Genomic DNA, 17,632 nt, shown 5'->3' on the forward strand with positions numbered 1-17,632 from the left:
CAGGTGCATAGGAACATTTTCCTTCTTTCTACATGAGATATCTCTCCAATACCACATGACATCTTAAAATAGAACTGACGTTGAATGTGTGGGTGAGATCACGATATTCACTCGTCATAAAAACAAAATAAAAAAGTATAATACGGTAAATTATAGATTTTTAAGGAGTGTAACGCTTTTTTTCTTTTGATCCAAGACATACAATGCTTATATACAACCTGTTGCTGTTTGAATCTACATGACGCAACATTCGCTCTTTGCAGCAGCGCACCACCAAATGCTCCAAGCCTATAACCATCGCCAACAAAACAAATAAGACATGAAGAGAAAAGATGAGAAAATTACAAGGAATGAAAACAACAACCGAGAAAGAAAAAGAAGAAGAGCTGAAGAAAAAAACAGGCAAAAGCGCCAGAGAAAGAAGCAATGCTGAAACCTGCGCCTCTACGTATGCACCACCCACGCATACCCCGTATATCCCAAAAATAATAATAAATAAAACATAACGCATCAACCCAGGTATCATTACCTTGCACACAACCATATGCTCAAAAAGTTTCTCTTAGACGAAGACGTAAAAAGAAGTTTATGATGCCGTTCTTTGTTGGTTTGCTTTTATCTCTCCTCCTATGAGTCCAAGCAAGCCAGTGCCACAGCAGCTCCTGTTAATGAGCTCTCTTTGGCAGAAACAAGCTCAATTGACTTGTGTTCGCTAGATGTTTTACTTTCTAGTAACTCGCTGATGTATCGTTGGCAGCTAGCCAAGTATCCAGGGTACTGCTCGATGACACTGCCGTTGAACGCGACGGTAGTCTTCTCCATGTTAAGGTCCTCTTCAACCATGGTTCGAATAGGAGATGATTCAGGGAGAGTCGAGAGCAACTTTTGATCGCCCTCTTGGCGGATATCCCAAAGGGCATAAAGAGCGGCAGCGATCAGCGCGCTTGACCGTACCGAAACGAAGGACGCAATTGCCTTGATAGCGCTCATATCAATGACGCTAGGAGCATGGGATGAAGGGTGCTTCTCAGAGAATAAGCTGATGGCCTGTGATAAGTCGGTAGTGGTGTCACTAAGACAAAATGTTAGTTATTTCGGTTGCAGATCAAAGGTTATCATGATATTGGAATGGAAACTTACCCCTCGATCGTGGAAATGGTTTCGGTACCCAAGGAGTAAAGCTCAGTCAGGGAAGGTGGGACGACGCCACCCAGAAGGCCAGTCGTCTGGATAGCATCCACCAAGATCAACCGGACAATCTCGCCGAGGTACATGCCGCTAGTCATGTACTCTAAGGGCTGGAAGTCGGGTCTAGGGTGCTCCTTACAGAGCTGGCGGTCCCATCGAGTCAACGGTAGGATTTTGGACCCAAACATGCCGAGCTCCGTGTTAACGATGACGTGAGATGCTTCATCAAACCAACCCGCTGGTCTCTCGCCGAATTTTGATCGGCTGATGGATGAGACGGGCAAGTAGGCAGCGATGTTGACACCAGTACCCAAGATGAGGCCAAATCGGGTCGAGGAGTGGGAGTAAGCTCGGGACAGGAGGCAGGCACTCGAGTCGTTTAGGATCGCCCTCAGCTCGACGTTGAGATTCTGATTTTTGCATGCGGTCTTAACGATGTCTCCCAAGTCTTGTCCAACAAGACCAATATCGGCCAAAAAGCCTTTGCCCATGGCTGCAAGCTTGCCACCGCCTAGGGAAGTTTGCCTTTTTTCTCGTTAGTTTTGAGTACAAATACGGATAGAGGTAAAATAGGAAACAGAGATAGGTTGAAAATAGGAATACATACTCGATAGGAAAGCTCCATGCCAACGAAATCGGCAGCGGCTTTTCAGCGCTGTGCTCTCTGTTGAGAGTGGTTTGGATCGTCTCAGTAATGCGTGCAGCCATCCACTCAAAAAAGGCCATTCCCTCCAAATCCTTAATCTCCTTGGTGATGCGGTAATTTTGCATGCTCACAATCTCAGTGGCATTTTCAGAACCCTTTTCCCGTCCTCGTAATTCGACCAAGGCAACTCGCAGCGTCGATCCGCCCACATCCAGGGCCAAAAACTGTCCACATTCGGAGCCCACTGGTAGCTGGTGGCTGTATGAGGGAAGCATGCACTGCACATCTGCCTGGAGTGCGTCGAGAATTTGCTCTTTTAACTTGACGGACAGCTCTTGCAGGCCATCGCCGCTGATGGGGCCGACGAGGGCGGCCTCGGCATCCTTTAGGAACTGCTGGAGAGTCTTCTTCTGTTTGCCGGTCTCCTTGCTCTTCTTGTTTCCCGATAACCAAAAGGATAGGATGGCCTGTATCAGGGTCTTGCCTCGCAGCAAGCTCTTCACAATGGCGGCCATGAATGCTTTCCGGAATTGTGTCATTGCTGAACTGGATTAAACAAACATATACCGGGAGTAGAAGGATATAAAAAGGAAGAAGGGATCGAAAGAAATAGGATCTAGGATCAGACTAGGGCGATATGAGGCTGATATAAAGGAGTATCCAGCTTTAGGTAATAAAGAAAGTAAGAGAGTCTCCAGGTAAACGAGGGTGAGACGGTGGTGGTGGTAGGATCGCGGCAAAAGAAGCGCCGAAAAAGTGTACTATGCCTCGCAAGGATGAGAAAGCGACGTCGTAGGAGGACAAGTGGTAGAGCACAAGGCAAGCCACGATCGACAGGCACGACGCTGGACGCGGGACTGATGGACCTGGGGCAGCAGAGGCGACCAAGAGGGCAGAAAGGGAGGGCAGAAGAGGCTCCAAGGCAGCGGTGATGGAAGAGGAAATGGAACCTGCCCCGTGCTGATGCAATCTCGGGCGACGGCCACCTCACAGCTGGGAATGGGGAGAAGGAAAGAGGGTCGAGAGAGGGTCGTATGGGGAAAAAGAGATGCAGTTGTCCGGCCGAGTCGAGCGTTGGATACGGCGTACTCCGTCCAGATGGTAGGTACCACTAGCAGCCGCAGTAGTGCTGCCAGTAATAGCACGTATACTTGTAGTCCGACGGCTATGGATATGGATGTGGCATGGAACGCGGGATGCTTGCTTGCTTAGACGGGCCAGCGAATGGCAGGGCTCGGACAGCCACAACAAGGTGAGGTGAGAGACGCAGAGCCCTAGGCAGGTAACCAGCTCGACGGCTAGCGGTCCTTGCCAATGTAATGTATGCCAGGCAGGTAACAGGTCAGTCAGCAAAAGGCGTGTGTGTCCAAAGGTTACAGGGCCTAGTCCGCGTTGCGCGACGAGAGGGTTGATCCGAGGTGCCGGATGGAGCTCTGCGGTGGGCTATCACTTTGGGGAGAAGACTGCCGAGAGAGCTTCTTTTTTCGCCGCCATGCACAGGCCCCAGAATAATCAACGTCGCACGGCAAGGTGGAGCCGTCGATTGGCTAGAGGATAGCTAGATTGAGTGCAAAAGAGCAGAGGTTAAAGAAGAAACCAGTAGAGGAGAAGAAAAAAGCCAGAAAACAATGTGTGGGATGGGGGTCACATCGGCGGCCGGAGTGAGAAGCCAGCAATGCTAGCAGCAGTATGGCATTGCAATGGCAAAGCAGCAATACGAAGCAAGTGAACAGCGCAGCAGCGCATGTACTCCATTTTTCCCCCGTATTTGGCACAGCAGCGCATGCGACCAGCCAGCTGCGCCAAGATTGCCGGTCGAAGGGGTCTCGAAGAAAGGAGGCCTTCTCTGCTGCAACTGAATCAGAACCAGGGGCGCGCCGAGCGAGAGTCCAGGGGGACGGTCGCTAGCGGGTGGAGAGCCAGCGATGGTGGGCAGCTGGAGTGGCGCCTCATCTTGCAAAGGCCAGCGGCAAAGGCAAAGCACAATCGTTGTTGGAAGAGCTCCAGAAAAAAACCAGTCGAAGTGGTGAAGAGGTTTTTGGTGTTGTAACGTTGCGGTGGAGCGCTGGTAGCGTGGAGGTTTGACGGCGACTAAGGAGCGGGATGGACAGGGGGGGCCCTGCCAGCTGGCCGGGAAATTTTGCCATTGGGTCCAGCGATTGTGGAGGTGGTAACCTGTTGGCTGGAATTGAAATTGCATGCCCAAACATGGCCATGAATATACTGCAAGCACGTCGTTGTTTGATGCAACAAGGCTGCGGCGGTCATTTGATGTGCTCCCCCCTACGAATACGAAGAATCTTAATGCTATTTACCTACTTCGGGAGTACCAGGTACCCGATAGCCAGTAGTCTAAATGATACGCATCCCTGCCGGAGCAAGCGGTACCTGGTACATGCCACGGCTATGTGTATGCATGACAGCTTGATACTACATACGACAATCCTCAAACGTAGTCTATATCGCGGCGATAGTGTGCAATCTACAGTGCCTCAGTGATGATTATAGAAGTCGACGAGCCCACGCGCGCTATTTCCTGGGCATCCTAATCCGAACTGCCATGCCATCGCTCAGCCGCTCCATCGTCGTGCTACGCTGCGTTGGGTGGCACCGCTAAGCCGCAAATCTCTCTGTGGCGCAAAGGGCCCCGTAGGTTGCGCGCGCTCTCCAACTGCTCTCCAATAATTCTTGCAGTCTCCAAATTGAGTCCCCGAATTATCAACTATTACCTCTAGTGCTCAGTAGTAAGCCATTTTATCTGATTGTGCGCTATGCCAATGGCCTGGGCCAAGTTTCCCCCCATCTAGAGAGCTCTCTTTGGGGGTCAGCCAAGAGATATTGAAGCTGTCATGATGCTAGCAACCCAGATTCAACCCCGCGAGAAAACGCCACGGTGGGAGGTTATCGCCCACCGACAGGTGTAGACGGGTAAATAGTGCTCTATATCGCAGTAGCATACTAGTAGTCAGCAGTTCTCTGGGGTTGAGTGCCCCGTGCGGTGAAGAGATGGATTACTTCGTATCAATAGTTGTGCCATGGATCAAGCAGGATTCTCCGTCGACTCGCGCTCGTGATCATCTCCTAGTCTACCAATATGCGGCTTCTAAGGCCAACAACAGAAAGTGGTAATAGCATCAATGAGCTAACTCTCTCTCACAGACCACGGTGCAGGCGCTAAGCCTCGATCTCGAAACACTCCAACTTTATTCTGGCAAACGCCTTCCTATACTGTCGCTGCAGGGCCGGAGCAGCCCTGTCTCTTCATTTATGCGTAGAGATAGCGAGATAAAGGGACTTGTGCTAGATAGAATGCAAGATGCCACTTCATCTAACTGCCCTAAATACCACTACACTTTGGGTATTTGGGCATGGTGTGCCACAGATAAGCGCGTCTATCGTAATTGCTCCTACTATAATAGTATAGTCCGAACGTGCAGAGTAGCAATGTATTATGTCCGAGGCCATCTGTGCATTCATAAGATCGCTTAACCCTCGTCCACGGGTGCCCATGAAAGCGCTTACTCGTACTGGCATGTCTGGGCAAAACCGTTGGCGACAATGACATTATACTTGTACGTACGAGTATCATATCGTTGTGTACCGTCTTGGCTAACAAATGCAGTCACTAGTTCAGAGCTCAAATGAATTCTAGCCTGGCTGGATCTAGAGCCCAGTCGGCGTCGCAGAAGTGCAAACCAACGACAAGTCTCGATCGTATTACGCGCCAATATAACGGCCCCCATCATCGATCCCTGTGTTACGATTCACGTTACGGACATCAATGTTGCTTCTGGGTCTCAGCGGTGATACATGACATGTCCATACAACAACGGTGAAATATTGGACATTAGAGAGAGGAATAGAATACGCGAGTCGCGGCGGGTATCAATGTGACGAGGGCTCGCGATGATGAGATGACCGTTGGCGCCACGATGGAGTAACCACATGCAAAGCAATTGGCAAACAGGAGACGAGTCGCACGACGGCCTAGGGTCACAATCATAAACGACTGGCTAATATGGAATATTCGGTAGGGTGCCAGGGCCGGGGAGTCGATATCTCTGGAACGTTGAAGCAATTGCGGGAGCCATCTGTCGTGGTAAGAGACGAATGAGATGCACAAGCCAGCAACAAGGCTGTATCAACATCATTTCGCCGGGCTCGGATGGAGCCGCTAAGAGGCCAGAAGAGGCTGGCCCTCTCTATCTGATGCCATCTTACTGCTACCACCTTGCATGTAGTCGCTTAGGCCACTTCGCCATTTTCCTAGAGAGTATAGACATCGCCTGTCACGAACTGCCGATCCGGCCAAGGCAGTTGCCACTTTTGATGAGACATGAGACCTTTGATGCTGAAAGAGATCCACGACGGAGTACGGAGCAATAGTAAATATTACACTCTGCTCTGCTCCATCTGCAGTCCAGCTTGGTGATTGGCTGCCTTGGCATAAGACAGGGACCATGAGTTGCTTACAAGCCAAAACGATACCCGTATTATACGTCACCATATACTAGCAGTCTCCTCCGTTTCCATGCGCAATGCAACGAACGGTTTCCCTTAGAGGTAACGGAGTGTACATAAGCTTTTTCTGGACATATGATTGCTCAAGAGACCCCATCGAGACACGCCGCAGTGGAGCAGACGCCGGCCTGGCACTGGAATTCTCCAACTGTCCCACCAGCCCGTTGGAGCGACTGTCTGTGTTAGTTGACGGGGACCCCTCAGAGTGGCGCGCGCAACCGATGGAAGCATGCAGTGACGTTCCATCGAAACCACAAGGCAAAAAAAAAATCTCTATTGCTAACTCCTACACACCTGAAAGGCCCAGACGCCCATCATTGCCCATTGCCTCCGGCCCACTAGCATTCTCGGAACAGCTCACATGGGATCCCTCTAGAGGCTTCTGCACGCACTACTGGCTAGTCGTGCCGCTGCAACTTTCGATCTTAGGTTTCATGTTAGTGCAGTACATGGTCGTCACCTTTTGCCTTCCCGCAGGCTCCGTCCCGTTTTTTGCTTAACGGAGCAACTTTTCCATCGTTGCTCGTGGCGTCTGGGGACAGCCGCAGGTAGCAGTCGTAGCCACTAGGTAGCTCGTAGCAGCGCAGGTTCTCGTTATGTCACTCATTGTGTCTAAGCGCCTCTTCCGATTCAGGAACCTGGGGGGGTGCGTTTCGTTGCCCAAAGTTGCAGTCCAAGGGCCCCTCCTCCCCTCATACAAGCTGGGCTCTTAAGCCATTGAGCCGATTTCCTGCTCTTCCTGAAAAAAGTTTCTTTCCTTTTCTTTTTCTCTCTCTGTGAAGAAATCAAAGAGTATTACTTCACTATCTTTCTTGTGATATCATCCTCTTCCCATCACCTCACTCCCACTTCCCTCTCTCTCCGAACTTCCGGGGCTGTATATCCAATATCTCTCTCATACATCTTTTTGCCTCTTATCTCTATCCCCCACACTAATCCTCTTCTCTCACAACCTTCACAATGCGTTTGATCATTCGTGACGATTCCGATGGTGCCAGCGACTATGTCGCCAACTACATCATCAACCGTATCAACACCTTCCACCCCAGCGCCGAGAACCCTTTCGTTCTCGGTCTGCCCACTGGCTCCAGCCCTCTAGGCGTTTACAAGGTCTTGGTGCAGAAGTACAAGGCCGGCCTGGTAAGCAAAAAGCGCGATATCTCACTTTCATATCCAGCAAAGTATCTAATGGTGATGAATCGTATTAGGTCTCTTTTGAGAATGTCATCACCTTCAACATGGATGAGTACGTGGGCATCCCCCGCGACCATGCCGAGTCCTACCACACCTTCATGTGGAAGCACTTCTTCTCCCACGTAAACATCCACCCTTCCAACGTTCACATTCTCAACGGCAATGCCCCCAATCTGGAGGCCGAGTGCGTCGCCTATGAAGATGCCATTAAGAAGGCTGGCGGCATTGACCTGTTCCTTGCTGGTATCGGCGAGGACGGCCACATTGCCTTCAACGAGCCCGGCTCCAGCTTGGCCAGCCGTACCCGTGTCAAGACTCTTGCCTATGACACCATTCTTGCCAACTCCCGCTTCTTTGACCACGACATCAGCAAGGTGCCTCGCATGGCCCTGACTGTTGGTGTCCAGACCGTCCTTGAGGCCCGAGAGGTTGTTGTCATCATCCTGGGCCAGCGCAAGTCTCTTGCTCTGCAGAAGTGTATCGAGGAGGGTGTCAACCACATGTGGACCCTGTCCAGCCTGCAGCTTCACCCTCACCCCATGATTGTGGTGGATGAGGATGCCACTGCCGAGCTCAAGGTTAAGACCGTCAAGGTAAGCAAGAGAATGCTATACAACGTCATACGGCATAAGCTTCATATACTAACTTTAACTTTATAGTACTTTAAGAGTATTGAAAAGGTTGCCCAGGAGGCTGGATTCGAGCAGATCCTGCCCTCCAAGGTCCGCACCGGCAATGGTCCCATCCCCCAGACCACTGTTGATGAGGTTTCTTCTCCCACTATCCACGCTCCTCAGCCCACCACTTCTCGCCTCCTCCGGGCTACCCCGGCTACCGAGTACCCCATCCGCTCGGTGTCGCCGGATCTGGTGCCGGACCGCATGGCCTCCCGCATCCCTGAGCCCCACCTCACCGATAGGCTGACTCCCAACCCTGAGCAGCAGGCTGTTCAGAGCGCCATTACCGCTTAGACATGACAAAACAAGGACGGAATAAGACATTCCATGGAGTTATAGAATTGGGTTGGCTCTCGCTTTTTTTCTCTCTATTATTATTCTCTCGTTTTCTTCCATGACACATAGGAACCTTAGACGTTATTTTTTGGGTATGAATTAGGAGTATTGAAATGATGTATTTGTATACCATGCAGAATGACTACAAAGAAAAATACAAAAAAGGGTTAGCAAAAAAGAATTAGAAAAAAATTGTAAATACCAAACATGTCATTAATGACGAAATGATTTCTCTCTCTCTTTTTTTGTGCGTGTATGTGTGTATGTGTGTATGTGTGTATGTGTACTGATTTTTTTCTTTTCGCCTCAAACATTTATCGTCATTGAGCTCTAGGGTGGAGTGCATGATGGACTTTTGCCTGACGGACGAGACATGCACGTCATGCATATGCAGAGTTCAGTCAATACGGAAATACTTTTAAGGTACTTTGTATCAAAATAGAGTAAAAGAAGAACACCGCTGATGTGAAACGGTTGAGAGAGACTGGAATTTTGGTGTATGTCATGCTATTATGTCTTAGCCGCCCATCAGTAATCATAGAACTAGTAAAGAAGCGATGGAAGAAATCGCCCCTCCCCTCCATTCCGGGTTGCTGCTGCGATGGAAATACGGAATGCAGTTCCGAGAGAGAGACGATGAATACAAGCTTAATTTCTTTTTGTGCTAAAGCAGATAACAGATAACTCTATGTAGGGTACGTCAAAGGCAATATTCCCCCATTCATATTACTCCTTGTGCTAGGCCTAAGATATGTGGCAAGAGAGCGTACACTTAGAAGCTGAATAAATGAACATAGACGGTGGTATTTTGAGTGTATTTGAAAATTCTTCATCCTCTCTACGTATGCAGACGGAATTTTGGACGATGGGGGCCGAAAATACGTTCACGTAGGCCTACCTTGCTTTGCGGACCTCTCTTATTCCCGTCCTTCGATATCTTAGGCGTGCGTATGTATTGGCCAATGCCGAACAGAATCACGCCAACATGCTCTACCCTATGGGCATAGGGTAGCTGTAAAAGACAGCCAATATCTTAAAAAAATGTCGTGATTTTTTCTAAATTGTTCGTGGCCTGGAACAGTTCCACCATCCAGTCAAAGTTTCACTCAGAATGGACGACACGTTGCTACGTTACTTGTCTGCATTTACAAATCCACACATCGTCTTCTCGTCATCTGCTCATTCTTTCCACCTCTGCGGATATCGATCTCGGTTGGTCTGCTTCTTTCAGCTAATAGAATGATGTCCGCCCTAGCGAGATATGCCGAGCCATACGCCCTGATACAAGGCTCCGAATTGTGGATACGGTGACCCTTTGCCGTCCATCCGAGACGAGATGATCATCATCCTACTACTGCTGGTGCCGCAGCGGCTATGAAGGGTTACGATTGCAACTACAGCCAACCATTCGGTTAAGGGAAAAAAATATTGTTTTCTTCTTTTCGCAAAGAAAGGAATGCTATATTGCGGAAAACTTTGTCAATACGACTCTAAAACTTAACGATCCCCATTACGCGTGTAGTTGTAGTAGCATTAGGATGAAGCGCTAGGATGGCTGCCAATCCGTTGGCGAACCAGAACGCGCAAATGCCCACATGTAAGTAAGCAGTCATCTATCTCATCTGCAGTACGACACGCAAGCAACGATACAGACATGCTATTCCAGTCTTTCATTTCATCTTCTCTTTTTTTTTTTTTTTTTTTTTTTTTGTTTCACCCCAGTCTTGTTACTTCTCTCCAACCATGCCGAACACGAAAAAGTCCACGTGCATCTATAGCTACTACCCTGCCATGGCAGGCATTCTCGGATCATGCCATTTCTCAATCTCCCGATGCCGATATTAGCGCAGGCACAAGGGCAAAGGGAAAACAAAAGAGTAAATATTTCATATGGAATATACACAAAAATAAAGATGCAACTGTCCGAGGCACGGATGCATCCATTAACTGCCCGAGATGCTGGCCGGGAGCTAAGGCACGCTGAAGAAAAAATTGGACCGCTAGTACCGCCGATTTCCAAGTTAAATTTTCTTAGGCGACGGCTACGTTTCATCGCATGTGAGCATGTCTTTTTCTACACGATTCATGTACTTCGTTTTTCATCATGTTCCTGTTACGCCTCCCTTGCCTTTCTACGCCTTGTTCTGCCTTTCAATATTTCATTCCTTTTCCCCTGGCGTGATCGGCTACCCTTGTGGACAAGACATGGTAATGGTGTGATTTTGAGGGCTTTGTCGTCAGGTGCTCTTATATAAAATTTGCATCTGCATGTCACCTTTCATTCCTCTACGACCTCTTTGTTCCCCTTCCCTTTTCTTTTGCTTTCATGTCATTATCATGTTTTTAGCCACTTATACACAGGACACAAACGATATTTAGATATCATCATTTCCCTACCTCCAGCGAAACGATCTATTCGAATATTATAACGGAATTTTATGATTCTCCCTCTAGTTATGAGTGCTAGGGGCTACTCTCAGCTATTGCGAACAGTGCACTCATAGAGTTGCTTGGTGATATATGACCGGTCTATCAACGATAGGTAGGTACATTATCTTTTAACGAATGTGAAAGCCAATATCCAATAACTTTCAACGAATGATTTTACATTTATTTTGTTCTCCCTCACGATTGAAAACTACGACAGCCTCCACAATATCGAATAAATGACAATAGAACCGAATAAAAAAGCACAAGAACCAGAAAGAGCCCCTGGGTATAAAAGTCCCTGCTGTCCCAGTCATGTCGTCGCATAATGGTTGAATAAAAAAAAAAAGCCCACGACCTGATAAAACCAAACAAATAACATCCCTCGAATACATACGAGTTCCTTAACGGCAGACAAGAAGGGAAAAATCGCACTATATGATACAATGAAACGCTGCGATCCGTTGGATGGAGGCGTCGTGATTTCGTTAAAAACATGTTCCCAGTGAATGAAAAATTCACCATAATTGGTGAGCACTCGCTTCTCGAGAGTGCAATGCGTAGCCGAGCACCGAGATCTCTAATCAGCGGTAAAGTAACGCTTGACTTTACGGCTTATCTGCTGAGCCTTGAACTCTGGCGGAGCGATCGTATGATGAACAATGTGCGGCCTATAAACAGCATCTACTGGCGGCATCCTAAAGGTGCTGCGTTAGTTTCTTGTTGTAGAATGAGCGGATTTGGACATCTTCAGAACTTACCAATCATCCACGCTCAAAGGAAAGTATTCGTAGAGTGGATCTGCCTCTTCAGCTGGACTGTTGCTGGCATTTTGGCCATTCGCTGGATAAGCCTTGGACAGCTGCGGGCTCTGAAGCTCAGCGCTTGACCTGTTGGGACTCTTTTCGTCTTCTGATAGAGAGAGCGTAATAGGGGCCGTGGGATTGGGCGGCCGTGAGAATGAGTTTCGGTGGCCCGGAGGAAGATTCTTCCCCGTGGGGTTGTCCACCGTCCAGGCCGGAACTGGCGGGAGAGAAACTGTAGGAGAAAGAGCCATCCGCTTCGCTGGGTGCGGGCTCTGGTTGGGTTGAGACACAGGCTGTGGAGTAGCCCATTCGCTTCCATTTGACTGGAAAACATCAAAGGTCAGCCTTTATTGTAGCAAGAAGGTGTATCACAGTATCGTTTATATAGGAAAGAAGCATTCACGTGTTATAGAATTGTCACTTACAGATGGGTATTTGGGCAAGGAAGCAAGCAGGTTGTCCCGCTCTGTCTTTGGTGTAGGATTATCTGTACTGTTTGTGTTTCTCCTCTCCACCTTCTTGTCGCTGGTGAGGTGTACGTCCTTTCTGCTATCGAAATTGCGGGGGCTTCGTCCACGAACAATGACTGGACCAGATTGTATCTCGGCGATCTTGATAATATCTCCCGTCTTGGTCTTGCCCAGCAGGTTGATCTGCACTAAGTAATGCTGTTGCAGCCCCTTCCGCCGGCCGTTGTTGGCCGTGGCATGCTTAAACTGCAATCTCTTCCAGGATATAGGTAAGGAGACTCTATTGGCATCAATTTCTCGGCCAATGCTTAGATCTAGGGTCATGCTAGGAGGAGGGCCCGCGACCTTTGTCTCTTCTAGCTGAGGGTTTGCGCCTTTCCATGGGATCGAGATGATCTCGGCGGGTTTTCCTTCAATCGATTCTACGCCTGTTATGGACGCAGACAGCTCCGTGATGGCGATATGCTGGCCTTGTTCGTCGATGACATTGTTCAAGGTCCGTGGTAAGGTAATCTGTCCAGAGCACTGCCACAGATTGCGACGATAACACGTCAACTCCAAAGGTCGACCTGAATTTTCCCCGCCAAACACATCCTCGGCGACAAAGAACATGCCGTAGAGCTCGGCCGTCATGTCCAGATCGGTAAAAGTACCCGCTTCATCCACTATGCTCGCGTGCATAATCGGATCAGAGAATCCCAAGAGCTTGTTGTCCAGCTCCTGGGGAGATGACTCGTCAATCGCGACATCCTGGTTGGTGATGGGCTCGAACGGGCGAGACGAGTAAGAAAATGGATCTTCAAAAGTTGTGACGAAGTTTTCGAATTCATATGAGGGCGTAAAAGGGAGAGGTGGTAGCGCACTGCCATCGCTATACGTGTTGCTGAGGAGTCAGTGGCGAATATCCCATAAGGGGTGGAGGAGGGGGGAAATGAATAATGAAACGGTTCTGGCTAGAGCCGAGGCCAGGGAGCGAGGAGACAGCACATACAGCAGAGATTCGTGAAAGTTGAGCTCGGGATCAAACGAGTCAATGTTCATGGACTGAGGGGGACCGTGATTTAATCCCATCGCATCGCTGGGCACTGCAGAGGCAGTGGGCATCGCCGGCATGGAGTTGAAGGCAGCCATGGCATCATCCAGCCCAGCACCACTTCGGCATCGAGGCACACTGGGTTCGGCGCAGTGTCGTGTCTGCAGCGGTCGCGGCCAGCGGTTGGGAGAAGATGAAGGAAATCAAGTGCGGAAAGACGAAGAGGCACCCAGAGAGGCCTGAATTCTGCGTCTCGCAAAAAGAAGCAAGTCAGCAACTAACGACGATGACGCCCCTCGCTTGCGGAGGGACTGATTGGTGCAGTTACAGTTCTCGAGGACAGATGCAGCGCGGATGCAGAGCAAATGGAAAATGGGAAGATATGGGGTTCCAGGCACGGGACAGCCGTCCCGATAGGACCGAAACAGAGCCTTGCCTTGTCCTGCTGAGCCGTGCTGATGGCCTGTGCCGCACAGGTACAGGTACGGGGAGCGCTACTTGTAGGCCTGCTACAGCGCACTAGACCTTCTAACTGCCCGAACTGCTAGGGTGTGTGTGCTCAATTTAAGGCGGCGGGTGTGGGTGGTCCCCTAAATCCCATGCGGCGGCTTCTGGCTTTGGCTCTGGCTCTCGCACTCGCACCCAAAAGTTTTTTTTTTTTAAAGGACCCGACTTCCTATTCAGCACTCAAGGCACTGCACCGGCCCAGACTTTTTGACACCGGCCGTTTTCAGCTGCTGGCTGCGATTGGGCCTGGCGAGTGGAGAGTGGAGGGGGAGGACCCAGGGCGCACGCGGGCTGGGGCTCAGTGAGAGAGACAGGAAGTGAGCAAGACAAATAGAAAAGCCGGGGGATAGCATTTGGGGTAAACTGGAGGTTTGCTAGTGGCTACATGTACCCGCCCCTTTGCCACTATGGTCACTAGAGCCGTCGCACTGCAGAAGCCCAGAAAAGAGGAGGTTGTGGATTGATGTGAGTCTTTTGGTCCAAGTTGACGTTGCCTGGTGACATCAGCTCGAAGCTCTGGGTATGTTCGACAGTCGTTCGTCCGTCGGCTGAACGGGAAGTATCGTTGTTCGGTGGAGAGCAGAAAACGTGCTGGCCGCTGTGATAGCCATTTTCTGGCCGCTGGAACGTTCCGATATCTGCAATCGGCTGGTTATCTCGCAGCTATCAACGTGCCAGCCTCCATCAGTATCCACTGCTATCTCTGCAATCTCAGTGCTATCTACATCGGACATGCTATCTGCTATCTGACGGCGTATTCCTGATCCCGAAACTGATTGACATGGACGCTTGTATAGCAGCTATACCGAGAGCCCAGCGGCCGGTTTCCGAAATTACCTTTTTGTGAGCTTCTCGCCAGGCCAGCCAAAGTCTGGGGTTGGCACTAGCCCCTGCGGTTGGTCGGCGGCTCGCTCTTTTCCAAGCACCACTACCTCCGTACAAGATCTGGTATCATGGTCTGGCGCCATTTTTCTCCCCATGGGACATTCCCTGCGCAGATACTTGCTGCTAGCAGGATATGGCGCTAGTACGGCGCGGTTGTGATGGGATTTGCTAATTGATACTCACCTCCTCCACATGCCGCCAAGGGGTCATGAGTCGCACCAGCGGCATCACAAGGCCTCGGGCAGATCTCTGGATTGTACAAGTACAAAGATGTGGAATCTAAAGAAAAAAAGACAGCTATCAAGTCGACAGCTTTCTAATCATCAAGCATTCCAAAAGAGGAAGAAAAGAATAAGCAAAAATTGAAGCAGAAACAGGGGCGGTAGCAGGATCTGCAAGATGTCAGCTCGCTTGACAGTGCTTAGTAGGATTACACTACATAATGCTATATACGCAAGCTACCTATTACCTAGCATTTCTAAGAGGCAATGATTCCAACTTCATTTCCCAGGACTCCAAAGCGATGGCGTGTGCTGCATATGCTCGCGCTCTAAACAACGCCTCTCTATAGATGCTATTCTTTCTTTTCAGTTTATGTATTCAATTTCCAGGTTGTTTTTGTTTTCCAATGTTCTTTAACCTAAAGGAGGATTTACTAATAACGACGCCTTGCAATTTCCAAAGAAAACCTCCCGTCTCCAAGTTCTATAGAAGTTAAGTAGAAGAAAAAAAGAATTTCCTGCAGTTGTCAGATGCATTTCTTGAAGCATAATCATATCATTCATCAGCCTTTCTGCATCGATCAATTCGGCAGATTATATGACGATCTTGTGTTTTTTCGGCCCCCTCTGCTAACTCGTCTGCCGACGTTCTAACCTACTCTGATTTAGGCACCGCACGATGGACTCTGGTGCCAAACTTCCACACCTCGTCCAGTACCAGCGTGCTGGGCTGCCCGGGCGTTTGCGCCTCTGAGAAGATGACCAGGTCAGCGTCAGCGCCAGCGTCAAGCGATCCTTTGACTCCTTGTAGGCCCAGCATGGCGGCTGGGGTGGCCGTTACCGCCTGCAGCGCGTGTGGGATTCCGGTGCCTGTCCATTGCAGGAAGTTGTTGACGCATTCGAGGAGGGTGATGGAGCTGGTGGGTTTTGAGACTAATGTTAGAAAAAAACAATGATCTGATATCGAATTGGGGGCTTTTTTTGATGCTTCTTTTTTCAAGTGCTTACCTGCCGGCAATTGTGTCTGAGTTCTCTAAGAGCAACTTAGATCCCACTTTGACGATATTACACGTGGTGTCACCGTTGGTCCACGGATAGGCGCCGTCGGGCAATCCGACTAGGTGCATTGCGTCGGTGACGAGAATGAACCCATCGGGATGTGCGTTGAAGGCGATCTTGATTGTGGTCGGGTGCAAGTGAATGCCGTCGGCGATGATGCCAAAGTATGGCCGCGGGAGACTCTCGGCGATGCCCAGGACTCCGAAGATGCCCGGGTTGCGGTGGTGCAGCGGGCGCATCGCATTGAACAAGTGAGTGATCATGGTTGCGCCCAGCCCGACGGCCTCGGATGCCTCTTCATACGTGGACTCGGAATGTCCCACAGAGTAAATGATGCCCTTCTTCTTGAGTTCCGGGATCAGCTTCATCATCTGGCCGCGCTCTGGCGCCGCTGTGATGTACTTGATGGGGATCTGCTCGCCCTCGGCCCGCGGGGTGAGATTGTGCTTGCCATAGCATGCCTCGAGGTCCTCGAATGTCTGCGCCTCTATCAGAACGTCGACATTGTGTACGCCGTTCTTGGTCGGGCTTAGAAACGGGCCCTCGCAATGCGCGCCTAGCGATTCGGCCCCATCTTCGGCCTCCTGTAAGTGCCCTGATGGTCCCAGGAACGGAAGAGCCTGCATGTCACCAGAGTCAGTCTATAACTCAACACATATGCGCACACTTTCTCTTGCTCCCACCCACACCCCTCCATAGTATCCATATATCCATATACTAATATATGTATACATACACATATATTAATATATTGCAGCATATGCAGGGTGACCCACCTTCTGGTATAGTTCTGGGCGCTGGCTGGTGATGGTGGGATTGTACGATGTGACGCCCGTCTGGACAATCAGTTTCTGCACCTCCTTGACTTTCTTGCCGTACTGTGACATATCATCGAGCAGTGTAGAAAAGTTGAAGCCGAATGCGCCATTGAGCTGCACATCGATCATGCCCGGTGACACGATGCGGCCGCCGAGGTCGATGGTCTGGTCTGGGAGAACGAGGTCGTCGAAAAAGGCGGCTTGGCTGTTGACGATTTTGCCGGAGAGAGAGCTGACCCAGAGATCTTCCTGAACCAGCTTGTCTCCGCGCACGAGGCGGCAGTTTGTGAACTTGGTCAAGCCATTCCTCGGCCGGAAGGGAGGGGACAGTGCTATAGGCATGGCTACAGCCGCTTCCTCTCTTTCAAATAAGAAAGAGGTGACTCGTAATAATCGTAATAGTAATCAATAATAAGAATTCTCTCTTCTTCTTTAATAAGATGATGTTAAGAATATCTTATTCGAGTTCTTTTCAAGAAGGATGCAGCAGAAAGAAGGATTCAAGAAAGAGCGCTGAGAGAAGTAGGACTGGATGTCCCGGCACCGTTTGATATTGGCTCCATAGCAGAACAGAAAGCAAGCTTCAAACGCCCGAGAACGTGGCCTGGGTACAAATAATGGCCATACATACATACACTCCCCTTGGTTCGGCTAGGTAGGTTAGTAGGTACATAGAGTTTCGAGACATGACGCCGATTAGCGTCCGATGGTAGCAAGCGCCATAACGGAGCGGGTAGAAGGAAAAGGCAGATGGCGAGACGTAGAGAAGAAAAATCCTCGCCTATCGTTGTAAAGTCACGGTGCCATGTGCCTTCGCGGTGGAGTTTACTGTTGCAGCGCATGC

General features: G+C 49.8%; 5 protein-coding genes across 5 annotated transcripts; 1 reads left to right on the forward strand and 4 right to left on the reverse strand.

Annotated features, from left to right (window-relative positions):
• Window positions 1-566: 566 nt before the first annotated feature.
• GGI43DRAFT_107306 (hexokinase family protein) lies at window positions 567-2,585 on the reverse strand. Its single transcript, XM_083198856.1, has 3 exons — window positions 1,796-2,585; window positions 1,141-1,713; window positions 567-1,072 (listed from the first exon to the last, which is right to left on the reverse strand). The coding sequence occupies exons 1-3, from the start codon at window positions 2,371-2,373 to the stop codon at window positions 628-630; spliced, it is 1,596 nt and encodes a 531-aa protein (XP_083058591.1). The 5' UTR covers window positions 2,374-2,585; the 3' UTR covers window positions 567-627.
• Window positions 2,586-6,613: 4,028 nt separating this feature from the next.
• GGI43DRAFT_410215 (glucosamine-6-phosphate deaminase) lies at window positions 6,614-8,847 on the forward strand. Its single transcript, XM_083206599.1, has 3 exons — window positions 6,614-7,495; window positions 7,564-8,142; window positions 8,209-8,847. The coding sequence occupies exons 1-3, from the start codon at window positions 7,316-7,318 to the stop codon at window positions 8,518-8,520; spliced, it is 1,071 nt and encodes a 356-aa protein (XP_083058592.1). The 5' UTR covers window positions 6,614-7,315; the 3' UTR covers window positions 8,521-8,847.
• A 2,091-nt stretch (window positions 8,848-10,938) lies between these two features.
• Window positions 10,939-11,476, reverse strand: GGI43DRAFT_107477 (uncharacterized protein). The gene is made up of 2 exons (XM_083198860.1): window positions 11,163-11,476; window positions 10,939-11,108 (listed from the first exon to the last, which is right to left on the reverse strand). Exons 1-2 carry the CDS (start codon window positions 11,382-11,384, stop codon window positions 11,061-11,063), a joined length of 270 nt encoding a protein of 89 aa, XP_083058593.1. The 5' UTR covers window positions 11,385-11,476; the 3' UTR covers window positions 10,939-11,060.
• GGI43DRAFT_107382 (NDT80/PhoG-like DNA-binding family protein) lies at window positions 11,477-13,646 on the reverse strand. Its single transcript, XM_083198858.1, has 4 exons — window positions 13,257-13,646; window positions 12,221-13,136; window positions 11,751-12,118; window positions 11,477-11,687 (listed from the first exon to the last, which is right to left on the reverse strand). The coding sequence occupies exons 1-4, from the start codon at window positions 13,394-13,396 to the stop codon at window positions 11,570-11,572; spliced, it is 1,542 nt and encodes a 513-aa protein (XP_083058594.1). The 5' UTR covers window positions 13,397-13,646; the 3' UTR covers window positions 11,477-11,569.
• A 1,192-nt stretch (window positions 13,647-14,838) lies between these two features.
• On the reverse strand, window positions 14,839-17,209 carry GGI43DRAFT_107365 (N-acetylglucosamine-6-phosphate deacetylase). The gene is made up of 3 exons (XM_083198857.1): window positions 16,747-17,209; window positions 15,920-16,590; window positions 14,839-15,828 (listed from the first exon to the last, which is right to left on the reverse strand). Exons 1-3 carry the CDS (start codon window positions 17,128-17,130, stop codon window positions 15,567-15,569), a joined length of 1,317 nt encoding a protein of 438 aa, XP_083058595.1. The 5' UTR covers window positions 17,131-17,209; the 3' UTR covers window positions 14,839-15,566.
• Between the last annotated feature and the right edge of the window lie 423 nt (window positions 17,210-17,632).

This window comes from Trichoderma evansii, assembly GCF_050947405.1.
Source record: "Trichoderma evansii strain SZMC 28006 chromosome Unknown GGI43scaffold_16, whole genome shotgun sequence".
NCBI lineage: Eukaryota > Fungi > Ascomycota > Sordariomycetes > Hypocreales > Hypocreaceae > Trichoderma > Trichoderma evansii.